This window comes from Diadema antillarum, unplaced genomic scaffold (genome assembly GCF_040938485.1).
Source record: "Diadema antillarum isolate AM-2024a unplaced genomic scaffold, OU_Dant_1.0 seq00000810_RagTag, whole genome shotgun sequence".
In the NCBI taxonomy this organism is placed as follows: domain Eukaryota; kingdom Metazoa; phylum Echinodermata; class Echinoidea; order Diadematoida; family Diadematidae; genus Diadema; species Diadema antillarum.
Genome location: NW_027271690.1, coordinates 226225 through 240333, shown reverse-complemented (window position 1 = coordinate 240333; position 14109 = coordinate 226225). Strand labels below are relative to the sequence as shown.

General features: G+C 39.1%; 1 protein-coding gene across 3 annotated transcripts in view; it reads left to right on the top strand.

The window, feature by feature from the left end:
- The window catches only part of LOC139739646 (NAD kinase-like), an 81812-nt gene that overhangs the window by 47899 nt on the left and 19804 nt on the right, over positions 1 to 14109 (top strand). For all 3 annotated transcript variants that reach the window (XM_071650256.1, XM_071650255.1, XM_071650257.1), the window contains exon 2: positions 12977 to 13063. In XM_071650256.1, the coding sequence (XP_071506357.1) occupies positions 12977 to 13063 (87 nt within the window). The remainder of the gene's footprint in view (positions 1 to 12976; positions 13064 to 14109) is intronic.

Here is a 14109-nt window from a genome sequence, read left to right as displayed (position 1 = left end):
ATTTAAAGCATTTATCACAAGTTTGTCCTGTTCCAAACTAGCTATATTTTACATTGATGCAATAGCATAATTCTCTTTTTTTTTTTGTCTACAGTGTTGATAAGCTTAAAAAAGCTTAAAAATATATATTACGAATTAAAAAATAAATAAATCAGTATTTAGCTTCAAGTAGCATGTTTATGCCTTAGTGTGAAAGGTACATCATATAAAGCGTTTAAAAAAAAACATTTTTGTTGTTTTACATAATACTTATCACATCCGTTTGGATTTTGTATGTCTGCCTCCATTGAGATTTTGTGCAAATTTTCATCATACCAAAGCATCATCCAAACTCAGTTGTTTGTTGTGATTATCAATAATAGTTCATGATAGAAAACTATCTGTAGAGTTACAGTGGGATCCATTATAATGTTGCTCTTTTGAGTACTCAAAAATCGCAGTGTACAAAACAGAAGTGTATTAAAGTGATTTTGATAGGGAAGCCGATCAATATGACTGATATAGAATGTCCTCAACTTCTCTTCATTGACAGAAATTTGATGGTAAATGACTGAAGCTAGTACATATAGTCGATACTTTTAAATGTTGCTTCATAACTGTCGTAATCCTTCCAGTTTTTACAGGAAATTGAGAAATTGAGCAAAGTTTTCCTTACGACACCTCTTTTCCACCCTCCATCCCAACTCTTTTGACTTTTAATCATTGAAAGAGTAAATATTGCTCCACTTGTATGAAGAGGAGGTTCTGTGCTTATCAACATTTCAGAGCTGCTCATCACTTGCTTACATTTTTTGCATCCTTGTAATCAGCAAATCTGTGGACTACAAAACCAAGCAGAATTTGTGCCAACTCTAGTTTTCGCCGATTGTCTAACAACAGTAGTTGTAAAAGACATGATTTGATATTCCCTTTTTGGATTGAAGACCATCAGGAGAATTTGAATATCGTCTTTTATGTCACCTGCAATACTTTTGTGGAGTATTGCATTTTTTTATGGGAGCATCAAACAGGAAATTTGATCGTCATGGGTAATATCTTTGTATCGATGGCTTGGTAAGTAGTGATAACATTGTGTATTAATATTCCTTGCTTTATTGCAGCAGTAATGTATCCGTGTTTGCTCTGACAATGAATTTGCAGAATGAGAAAACCCAGTCATCTTCTTCATAGCTAAATTTGGTTACCTCTTCCTTGTAATGCTTGGCAAATATGTATTAGGAAGGGGGGGGGGGGGTTATCGTGTGGCTTACGATGTTCTTCAGTCCATGGTGTTGAATCCTCTATTTCCTCATTCTTTGGTTCAACAGACAATGCAGGTATGTGTTTGTGTGTGTGTTGAAGGTGTATTGGCATGAATGGGATGAAATGACTGTAGTTACAAGGAGTTGGCTCACAGTGGGGTGGGCGGGGGGGGGGGGGGGGGGGGGGGGAGGGGGCAGAGGGAGAGAGGAAGTACATAGGCACACAACCTATATGTATCTCTTAGTCTTGTGGCCTAAACTACATTCATTTGAATGCAAAAGTTACTTTTAACAGATGAGACTATTGGTTACTGCACGCCAGTTCTTACCTTGAATCTCTCGCAGAAATTTGTATGAGACCAATCTTTTTTTGTTGTTAATGTGATAAAGTATGCGTGTATTTTGTTTTTGATAAACAGCTTGATAGCTTTAGAGAATTGATAGACCTTGTTTTTATTAAAGTGGCTAATGCAGTGTAGAAATGATTTTTTTTTTTTTTTTTTTTTTTTTTTTTGCAAAAGATTGTACAGTGATGGGACAGATGCTTGCATTAATTGTCCCAAATGACAGATGATATAGAATGAATTATCTGTCGTTAGCACTTTGCATGAACATCCATCTAAGGGTGAGTGCTTGCATGAGGTTTTCTTTTCTTCTGAAAATGGTATATTAATGTCAGCCTAAAAATGAGGAAAACAAACTTGACACATTGACGTAATTATTCCTTTATTTTCTACTCATTGTCCCCCAATATTTTTGTTCCTTTTATCAAGCAAGTCGGGTATGTGGAATTAATGTTATGCCAGAAATATTCTTTTTTCCTGGGTGAGGGAATCAGCAGCTATATTTTAATCAAAACCTGTTGGTCATGCCTCATTTAGTATTATAGTGGTGGTAAGGTGAAACCTCTTTGAATAAAAGGTCAACAAATTGCCGTTCTTGATGGTTGTTCTGCAGTCACAAAATACCTATTCTCTAGTTCCAGAGTAAAGAGTGGGAATTTTTGATGACACAATGTGATTTTCGTTGCAAAGCCTTATCTGATGTGTGTTGTATGAGCAGATCACGCACAATGAACCTTTCCGATCTGACACAGCAAATTCCTGTGTATGATAATGATTGTGTATAACGTGTGTGTGTGGTTTGTGTGTATAATGTGGATATTTTACGTTTGTGCTTCTGTCAGTCTGCTTACAGTCTTCTTGGGGTATGTCTTGGCATTTGATGTCACTAATATGCATGAAAAACAAAGAGTTCATCTCCAGCCTGAGAAGTTTAGTAGTGCAGAGTTGTCAGAAGGTTTAGAGTTTTTCCGTGTTTTGATTTTAAGCCAAGGCTTGCTGGCGGTCTGGATGTCTACATGCTGTCGAGCATTTCAGGAGGAACTCTGAAAAACCTGTACAGAGTTCATGAAGTGTCATTTGCGTCGTGTCCGCCGCCGAACCCATTTTATGACGTCCTCATTTTGACAGTGTGATGGACTTCTCCAATCAATAGGAGAAAAAATATTGGCTGAATTATGAGTCCGGCGCCTCTACCACCGTGTAGTTATTCTGCAGACACATGCTGTATTCCAACTGGGAGTAGTATTCTGGTCTTTTGCATTTTAATTTCCTGTGTTGATGGATTGGGAATTAGAGGTTGGAGAATTGTTGGAAAGAGAGATTTTGGTGCACACCGCAACATGTACCAGGTCTTTTTTTCATTTGTTGTTGTTTTTTTTTTCTGTGCACAGCCAGAATGCCTGGATAGATGGAACCCAATTTCACAGCTATCAAACGCTCCTGTTGTCCATGACTTTGGATCGTGTCTTTCTCTAGCTCTCCAATACTCTCTGTTTTTGTGTGTTCAAGCATTATGTGCTTAACATTGTTTAACTAAGCATTGCAAGGTGCAGTGAAGAGTCATCTTGTTTAAAAAAAAAAAAAATCTGCTTTGTCATTTTCCAAGTCGCGAGCCTGAGGGGTGATAGTCTTCAAGATTGTCTGAACTCTTATCAGCAGTTCGTACAGCTTCCCCGCATTTGTCGAATGCACCTTAAGCACGATCGTCGGCTCTGTAGGACAAGAGTTTTGACGGCACAAGGTGTGCAAATGAACAGTGACATTGCTTGATTTTGGACAGCACACCAACAGGGTTGCACACCCGGAGTATCAACTTCCTAGTTGAAGTTGAGGACCAGAAATCAGGAGAGACTGACCATCACCACCATGGACTATCTTGTGGAGCTTGTGAGCGTGACAGTGTCAAACTGAGAGGCTAGCTTATAACAAAAGGGTGTCCAGTAGAGTTTGTGGCCATGCTGAAGATAGATTATACCTTGTTCCCTCCCTGGGAGGATGACCTGCTGACGTCAAGGTATCAGAGGCGCATATCTGTCCCCCAGGACTCCCCATCGAGTCCCCCGTCCAGCCTGTGGGCAGATGACTACTGGTAGGTACACACACGTTAACCTATCAAGACCAAGAAACCACTTTCCGGTATCTGTGGTTTGATGCAAATTTTTGTCATAATAATTCTTATGATTCATTACTTATCTCATAAGGAAAAATTTAAAGTTTTCTTTTCATAATTAGAACCCTATTTTAGTCGCATATACCTGTACCGCTGTTCTAATTCATTTGCAGAATTATCAAGAGCCACTTAGTGGCTAACTTTTAGTGAATCTTGAATTGGCAACACAACTCCTCGGGTTAAGGCTACTTTTTTGTGTCCAAATTGGCAAATTTTTGCATTTTTATCCCTCCGCCACGAAGTGGTGGAGGAGGCATTATGTTTTCGGGTTGTCCGTCCTTCCGTCCGTCCTTCTGCCCGTATGTCCTTCCGTCCGTCCGTAATCAAATTTTGTGGACAGTGTTTTTACAACTAAAAAACCTTTTAAGGTATCCTAATGAAACTTGGCATGTTTGTGTATGAAGGGATGAAGTTGTGCCTATCAACTTTTGGGTGCACATGCTTAAGGTCAAAGGTCAAAAGATCAAGGTCAGATGTTCAAAATGTTACTATTTCCCCCATATCTATGCAATGTCTGAAGATATTGTTTTGAAACTTGGTGTATACATGTACTACCCAATAAGATTCGTTGGTCAGAGTTTCAAGTCATGAGGTCAAAGGTCAAAGGTTGAGTGAAAATATTCAAATTTCACTTTTTTCTGCAGATATATGGATTTTTATTTTCCCATTGATAGTCTACTGCATCAGATGTTTCATTACATTATGATTACAAATGGGTAAAACATTGGTATTATGTGTCACAGTTAATAGATCAGCAACTAAAATTTGCTTTCACGATCACTTCCATCTTTACTCATTCACCAAGTAGGCAATGAGAATTTAGCTTGATCTCTATTGCAGCAATCTGGTGCATGATCGTGGATGTATGTATAGGTATTATGAGTTTTCACTCATGTTACATATTTGTAGATGAATTTATTGTGTTCATAGAGTAGGCTATCATATTTGAGTAAACACAGCAGAAAGCTTATTGCGTGTAGGCAACTAGATAATGAATCTTTGATTTTCATTAGGATCACAACAAGTCTGTGTTGTGAAAGTAGATAATTAGATGTCCCTGCTATTGGTCATGCATAGTGGGATTTGGTATCTAATCAGCCTTAATTATTGATGAGCCCATTATACTGAACTACATAGTGCCCGGCTATTTGAGTTATGGATTTTTCTCTCATTATGAAGGCATTTGCGTGAAGTTTTCCACACCTCTTGGCCTAATTGAAAATTAATCTTTAATGACGATGACCAGTTTGTATGACGGCACTTTGTCTGCTGTAGATATGGAACAATTTTTGTAACAGATACAGTGTATATGTCATGGATGTAAAAAGAGTGGAGGAAAAGGAAGTAAGGAAACAATTTAAAAAAAGAAGGAATACACCAGCTGTAGGGTTAAACTTAACTACTTCTACTGCTGTAGGATGGACATTTATATTTTATGGACAGAGAATTATAAATTTTACAGAGCCAATTTCTCATCAAGACCAGCTTTGATTAATTACAAGCAAGGTTTTGCCTTATTTTACAAACCTGCCAGGCTGGTTGAGAAGAGAAGAATTTATTCACATTGCACCCTCAGAGCAGAAGTCATTGTTGATTCATGTGCACTGATGTACATACAACCTTGTAGTTGTGATAGTGTCGTGTCCAAGTGTCCATTTGTGTGTGTCTGTGTGTGTCTGTGTGTCTGTCTATTTGTCTGTCTGTTTGTGTGTCTGTGTGATTGTGTGATTGTGTGTATGTGATTGCTATTAAAGCATTATAAAATCACATGAAAGTGGTACTAGTAATTAATTGTGCCCAGCTTCCGGGATATTGCAGTGAAAGAGATCAGAATTAATAGGATAGTGAAATTGTGATGTGACACTCGTTTAACCCATTATAAAAGACTAGTCCTGAATTCATACGGGCAGGTTTCTATGGGAAATGTGTGTTTCAGCAAAATCAGCTTGTCCTCAATGGGTTTTGATATGTCATTTTGCAATATGATGCCATAATCTTTTGGTAAAAGAATGCATAGACATCTTTGCATGATTGTTGAGAATCCATGTTGCATAAGGTTTGATTAAACCATTGAGGACAGACTGATTTTGCTACATGCATGCATTTCCCATAGACACCTGCCTGACTACACTCGGGACTCGTCCTCAAGGGGTTAAAGAGAAAGAAAGAGAGTGGCCACCCCGTGAGCTGCATCAAGTATTCAGCATGAAATCTATTGTATAGGGGACAAATTAAAATGCAGAGCTGTGTTGAGGTATTGTTCGGCAGGATTATATATCCGCGCAGCCTCGTCAATCTTTCCCCAGCCACTTCCAGATGAGCATATGGCAACGACAGATTGTCTCGCCCTCAAATTACTTGGCAAATTGGTAGCACCATCCTTCTACAGTCTGTATCTCCCTCTCTTCTCCCCCCCCCCCCCCCCCCCCCCCCTCTCTCTCTCTCCCTCTCTCACACCCCTTTTATACTGGCCGTTAGCTCGCTTCAGGTGCGGACCTGAAGCAAGCTAACTCACAGTATGAAAGGTTGAAAAATAGTTAGCCTGAGCTAAAGTTAGCCCACTGCTGTAGGGGGGTGAATCAGGTCTGCTTCAGGTCCAAACTAACGTCAGTATAAAACGTACAGGAGTTTAGTTCAGGCTAAATTCACTGACCCGTGACCGGAAAGTATGTACGGTGTTTCCGGGTTGCCAATATACTGCTGTACTGTTGCCACCGGCGTGCTGTGTACTAAGCATCGCATGCATTGGTATATTGATAGTATTTTACACTGTCACTGTTCGCTGTTCAGTAAAACGCTCAATGAACTCTTTGAACTAGTAAATGACATGATTAAATCGTGAGAAAAAAAAATAGACTGGCACAGTAGTACATACTTATATATGCCAATGACTAGTTGAATTTCGCGAGTAACATATAACAACGGAAGTGAACTCATACTGGTAAGTAAGCATAAAGTGTCACAGAATTTTTTGCTCTCGTGGGAAGGACAGCAGGTTGATGGGGGGGGGGGGGGGGGGGGGGGGATGATAGGTCCGGTCTTGCGCGTACATGTAACCGTGGGTGGTCGAGAATGGCAGTATAAAACGACTTATCCCGATCTAAAGTTAGCTCGCTTCAGAAGCGAGCTGAAAGTCGTGCCCAGTATAAAAGGGGTATATCTCTCACACACCATCTCTATCTCTCACAAACTATCTCTCCCCCTCTCCCAAACTATCTCTCACAAACCATCTCTCCCTCTCTCAGAAACTATCTCTCCTTCTCACTTTCATTCTCATTAGCGGCTGATGGCAGCGCAGATGAGTTGGGCTGAAGGGTGTTACATGGAAGTCTTTTGCTGCTGATCTCACCCCCCCCCCCCCCCCCATTTGCCCATCATATTTTGTCCTCCTGCCTTTCGTTGTAAAGATGAGGATGGGTTATGTGGTGAGAGCTCACTACAGATGAGAATAGTGCAGTATGATGTATTAAATGACACTCCGATATATCATTAAATGTCAGTGGTATAAAAAATCTCCCCTTCACATTCTCTTTATACTTTCGACTTGCAGGTGAAAATGTCAGCATCTTTTCTGTTAGAAGGTTTGATATCTTGGAGAAAAGCTAAGAATGAAATGTAAAAGAAAGAAGACATAAGGGTGTGGCCCCACCCTAGACCACCCTCTTAATTTCCCATTAACCCATAGTTTCATGGACCCTGTTTTGTCGTGTGTTAAGTTTATTGTGAGCTTAGAAACAGGTATGGAAAGGGGTAAGGAGTAGGAATAATGCTGGTAGACTTGTATTCAGGATTGTGCAGGCATCATTTGTGTATCTTTCTTTATCAGCCTCAAGCAATATCCCCCCCCCCCCACGCACACACACACAGTTTGTTTACTTAAATCAAAGACAATATCTTCAAAGCAAACTTTTGAGTGTCACGTATGTTTATCCATTTAAAGTATAAATGCCAAGAATGTTACTCAAAGTATTCCCAAGACTTGTTCAAGGTCTCTGTGTAGCGTTATTGTGAAAAGCATTTGGACCGTTGAAATCGACCCAAAGGAGTGTCCTAAAGGAGTGCTTCATCATTAGGCATTATGCCATCGTGGGGATACCACAGGGTGCAGAGGCTGGCGATACTTTGGAGAATCCCTGTAACGAACCGTGTAAAACTTTATCACTGATCTCTACACACAACTGAAGAATTTCAGCTAGAGTCAAAGTTACCATGGAGTGCACGATGTAAACTTCAACGGATACAAAAAGGTATTCGCTAACTTGCAGACTTTCTTTTCTAGTAGCCTTGCGTTAGTCATGGGTTTCAAATGTACCCCAGTGGGCAGAACTAAAGGGGCAGTAATGAGGATTGATTCACATGGGCAAGCCTTGTATCCACACACTCCTGTGTCTTTGAAATGAATTCCTGAAGTTGGCATTTGTTGGTATTCGCGCTTACATATTTGTTTTCCAGTCATGAATTGTACTGAGTTGGAATTTGATAGTAACCAGCAAATTTGAAAGTCCCTATTTCTTTCATGCTGGTCTCGAAGTAAATACATATAATTATAATAAAATGTGTTGGTGAGGTCAGACTTATTTGAGAATTTTTTAGACCATTAAACTTTGGCAATGGTATCATAAATCTATCAGATATAATATCTTTGATTATGGATGTCACTCTGGAGTGTAGACTGATCTGCCAGTAGCATCTGGGGGCTCTGCCCTGGTAAGTCACTGGTAGTCTCTGCAGGAATGGTCTGTAGTAGTTTAATAGTCAGGTAAAAATGCTTTCAAGTTCAATCCTAGTCACTGAAAGGTACCCTTATTTTTACTTGCTCCCAACGAGTAGCATCATGTGTGCTGGTATCCAGTGGTGTCATGGAACATTCTGGAATGCTGAGCACTTCTGAACCCATCAAGTTCTGGGGCTATTTCAATGCAGAAAATATCATCATGCTACTGTTAAATTGGAACATCATAGTTTTCCTGCATATCCTATAGTTAATGAGAAATATCAGACAGAACTGGGTATAAATTCATCAAATCTACGCAAAAGCATAGAGAATTTACCAAAAATCACATTGCAAGAAAAATAGGAATTCATGTCAATCTTTTGAATTGCATCATCAATTTTAAGAATCTGTTATGAAGTTAGCAATCAACAGCATCCCTGACCTCTTGCAACTGAAACAAACAATTAAACATGATCAGCGAAGCATTCAAATGAGAGAAAGGGTTGGGTTTTCGTTATCATTCTCCCATATGGAACGTAACAGTTCCACAAACTGGCAGAAATGTGGATTCTTGGACTTGGACGAGTTTCAAGGAGCGGACTTTGAGTTCTAATGCCTTCCACTCTCAAGGGTACCATCTGAGGCATAGTAAATTACAGAGGCAGGGTGGTCTGCAAGAGGTTTGAGCATGTCTCTGCAACATGCTCAATTTCTTGTGTAACATCCTCAGAAGCCAGCAACATGCTATGCAACATCCTGGAAAATTAGCAACATGCTCAAAATGAAACGTAATCAACATGTGAAAAACATGTGCAAATCTTGAGTAACATCAAACTACAATTATTACACGTAGAGAATTTATGCGCAAAAAAATGAGACAGATCATTGAATGTAAGCAGCACAAGGGGAAGTAAGTCACGAAATATTGCACGCTTCACGCTCGTGATGCGCATTTCATGCACATACAATTTCCGCAATATTCTCACATTCAGAGCTTGCAACATGCTCAAATTTCAAGTTGTGGACCACCTTGCAAAAGTATTTAGAGTTTATGAATTACAGCTATCAATGCGTAATGGAACTTTTGTCTGTTTATAACAAAATATTCATGTAATTTTGACACAAAAAATATTTCCTTTCTCTGCCTTTTTTTTTTTCACATGGTAGAAGTGAAATAAGAACGAAATTCAAAGAACTGAATAAAGATAGAATAAATAAAAAAAAATACTCCTCCCCTTTGCACACATAAATACACACACATACACACATACTGTATATTAGAACATCATGGTAGTGTATAGTGGATCAATCTTTTTGTTTTTCTTTGTGTGAAGAAAATATGGGGGGGGGGGGGGGGGGTTAGAAGGACAGGTAGCAAGGATGGCTGACCTGCATAGAAAATGTCCCATGAATTGCTATTCCAACCCAAGGTGAATATTGTCCATCATTTCTTTTATATTAAACAGTAATATTCTTTTGCGTTAGCAGCCATGCAGAGTACATGCATGTATTTTAGCTATTAAAGCTGTTACCCATGCAGACATGTACCCATGTAGGTACCCCACTAACTTTCAACAGAAAAATTGCTTGGGCAGTCTGCTTGTAAAAAAAAAAAAAAAAAAAAAAATGGAGGAAGAAAAGAACAGAAGTACCGGTGTGCAAAATATACAATAACCTAGGAAAACTCAAGAATTTACATTTTAGTGTGTAACAATGGGTTGTAGTGCACAGTTACGGATGAATGTCACATACAATACAAATTTTTGATGGTGAGGGCTCTGACTGCAAGTTGCTAAATTCAGAAAATTTAAATTCCGGCTTGTGAGTCTGTTTGTTTGTGTATTTGTTTGCTTTTATGATTTTTTGTAACCTTTGGCCTTTGTCATCGCTGTAAAAGACGCTATAGTGATGTACATTTTGATTAAAGGAAAGGGAGAAAAAAACATCAGTTGATCAACTGATAGTTCTTTACAAACATGCCAAACATATCAGTGGGAATTCACAAAGGTATTGTAACCTGTTATGTGCCTAGCATAGAGATGTATACTAATAATATACTAGAGCGCGGACTGCGTGTGGCGCATACGCAGTGTTCGTGTGCCGAGATGAAGAGGCCGCGCGCCATCTTTGTCCGGGAAAAAACAAGCATCGCGTCCGGGCAGCGCAGTAGTGGTGGACACGTGAACACGTATACAACAAGCGCTCAAACACATATTGCCTTTCACAAAAAGATGAGGGGGTTGGAGATGAGAGAAGGAAACAACTCAAAAATTTAAGTTGCTAGCAATCTCTTATTATGAGTGGTAAAGAAAATGAAAAAAAAAAATTACTTTATTCTCAACGAGGTAATACTTTCAAGCCGACCAACACAACCATGGTCAATGCAATACAAAGGGTTCTCTTGGTCTCTAGACTGCCGGATGCCCCTTGTGATACAGTATACTGCGTCAATTTTTGTATTTTGTATTTTTTTTTTTTGCAGTTATATATTTTTTTTCTGTATGAGGGGACTACATTCTATAGTCCTATCTGTGTATACGAGTGTTTCATTGTATTTCTTTTTTTTTTCTGGTGGTGGTGGAAATGAAATAAATCATTTTTATAAGTACGTGTAGGCATATTGGTTCCATGACATATTGATGTTCAAGCTCGAAATGCTAATGTTGAAGCTTACATAAACCCTAACCCAAATCATAACACCCACGGTGACCCTAATCCTAATCCTCACCCTGCCTTTCTCACAAGAACCAAAAGCCCAATCACACCCATGATGGTAATTCTATTTTCAGAAAGATATCAATGCCGGAGCATTATGTCCTGTAACCAGGCATATATTACATATTCTGAGCTTTTCTCACACTGTCTTAGTGAAATTAACTGCTGGTATAGCAAAGGGTGGAGGAACGATTTTTTTTTTTTTGGGGGGGGGGAGGGGGGCTCAAGGGCCAAATAGGGCACTTAGAAATGAGCACTTTTTTAACTTAAAAAGGGGAGTTTTTGTTTTTGTTTTTTCTTTTTTTAAATGGGGCAAATGCCCCCTCCCCCGTTCCGCCGACCTTGCATATCTGCATATAGTTATGTACTGTATTAGCTATCTATATTATAGTAGCAATAGATCGAGAATAGCTGAGGGAGGGCGGAGTGCCCCTGACGAATTTTGCAAGACCTTTTCTTTTCTTTTTCCTTCTTTTTTTTTTTTTGCATTGAATCAATCTGTTTAACACACACTATAAATGTAATTTTAGTTACTTGTGAAAGGAGACTCCGCTCCCCTTCTGTTCTCCTGTTTCTACATCCAAAAGCAGCACATGAACCAGGCATTTTGCAACATAGATCTATGCTACTTTAAGTAGAATTTGCGAATTTAAGAACATTTTTCGATTTCCAAACTCCAATGGAGACCTTGGCATAGATGCTAGCCTACTGCCGTTGCATCCCGTCGTCGATCTCCCTGCATGCTCCGCTAGCGCTACACGTTATCGGTACGGTCGCTAGTCGAAATTTGCCCGGACTAAAATGGCGAACGCCTCCTTCTATCGGTCACAGGGATTTTACGGAGTCCGCCCTCTAGTGTTCTTAGTATACATCTCTATGGTGCCTAGGCACTTAGCCTTTCTTACCAGGCTTTTCAATGGATCTGCATTCAGTAATTCATTCAAACTTAACCTAGACCCCATTTACTTTGGTGGGGCCCAAGGCCTGGCTACGTTGTGGTACTTAGCCTGGGATTTCTGTGCATTTACACTGCCTTGTCGAGTCGCGCCTCTACATACACATGTCAAAATTTTTTTTTTCTTTTGTCATAGGGCAGTGAAGTTACCTTTGGCAATCTTTTTTTTTTTTTTTGTCATAGTGGCACTCTACTTTTGTCATAGTGGCACTCTACATACACATGTCAACATTTTTTTTTTCTTCCAGCGATCTCTAGAGTACCACCAAGTGGATTTTGCTAAGTAATTCGAGTACGCTTGCATTTACATCAACAAAAGGATGCCCGTGACTACCACCTGGAGGTAGTCTCAGGCCGGCCCCGCTTTTAATACGGCGATTGGGCCCTGCTTTTGGTACGGCAATTGGGCCCTTGTGCATTTACTCACACACACACACAAACACAAACACAAAACACACACACAAAAAAAAAAAATGGTGCAGTGTCTATTATTGTGGCATTTGATGTCATGATATTTCTTTTAATGTGAATGCACATACTCATGCACACTAATATTGTTTTTTGTCACAAGAGCATTGTGCACTGTGCCTAGAATCTGAAGGAACAGGATTGGTGCGCACTTTTCTACTTCCAAGTAGAGAAGGTTAGGTTTCCAACAACTCAAAAACTGGCCATCATTCATCACTTTCAGAGCAAATACAATTCTCGAATTTTGAAATGTATGTATATTTCTACTTCAATAGCCATATGTGATTACAGTCATGTAATGGTTTTGACTTCTTTTTTTTCCTTGTATGATAAATTGTTTTCGATCTTCTTTCTTCTTCCTGCTTACAGGAGAACACGGTCCATCAATGCGCCAGTCCCATCCCCCTCCTTTGGGCCCAAGGCCATGCTGAAACGGGTGCCTGTCTCTCAGATTATGTAAGTATGCTTGTCAATATCTGATTTTGTCACGTTTTTTTTTTTTTTTCTCTCAAAAAAGACTTATCTGGCTTTACCCATGTGTGGATAAATGAATAAGTCAAGTTTGCCCCTAGTGTGATGCTGTTTTTAACATCCTGAAAAACATAATGAAACTTTGCTTTTTGTTCCAAAAATGAAGAAAGTATAATTTATTCTTCCTCAGCAATATCAGATCGTGCGATATCAAAAGACTTTTTTTTTTAAATGTGCTTAGGGTATTGGGATACACAGTCTCATCATTTTAGACATGAATTATTTAAACAAGTAGATCAGAAAAGATCTTTCCTTTGTGTGTATAAAACCCTCAATGTTAAGTAGTCAATACTTTTCTTCTTTTTTTTTTTTTTTTTTTTTTGGGGGGGGGGGTCTTTTTGCCTATATCTGGGGGTTTTTTTTCTGTCCAAACTAGACATTATTTTATGAAGTCATGATAAAAAGGGTGGTATATCCTCTGATGAAAAGAATATTGATGCTGATTTAAACACAATCTCATTAGAATTGTAAACCTGCAGGATTTTGAGCGGAACAAAAGCTGTGCAGGAGACCTTATACACTTACACCACTAAAACCAACCTAGGTTAAGTTTGTGGAGAGTTGTTTACTTGTTTGTGAGCAAACCCTTGTGTGTGGTAGGGAAAAAAATCAGTCAGCTCATTGTAAATGCAGATTATCAAAGTTGTTGTCCAAAACAGTGGAATGTATGCAAACTGCAAACATGTGGCATTATTTTTGGTATGTTTTTGTTTTAGTAGTTAAGTTTTTATAATTTTGGAGTCTAGGGGAGTGTGGTTCTGTAACATGTACCTTCAGTAGACCAGTCACTCAAAGAGTAATATTCATATTTGGTGACATTTTTCTTTAAGGACTTTTAGCAACCTATCACATTCACCTAAACATAATCACTGCATCTCACTATAGAAGAGTATTATTCATATTTTGGTGACTTTCTTTTTTCTGAAGACTTAGCAAGAACCTATTACTTCCACCTAACCATAGTCATTGCA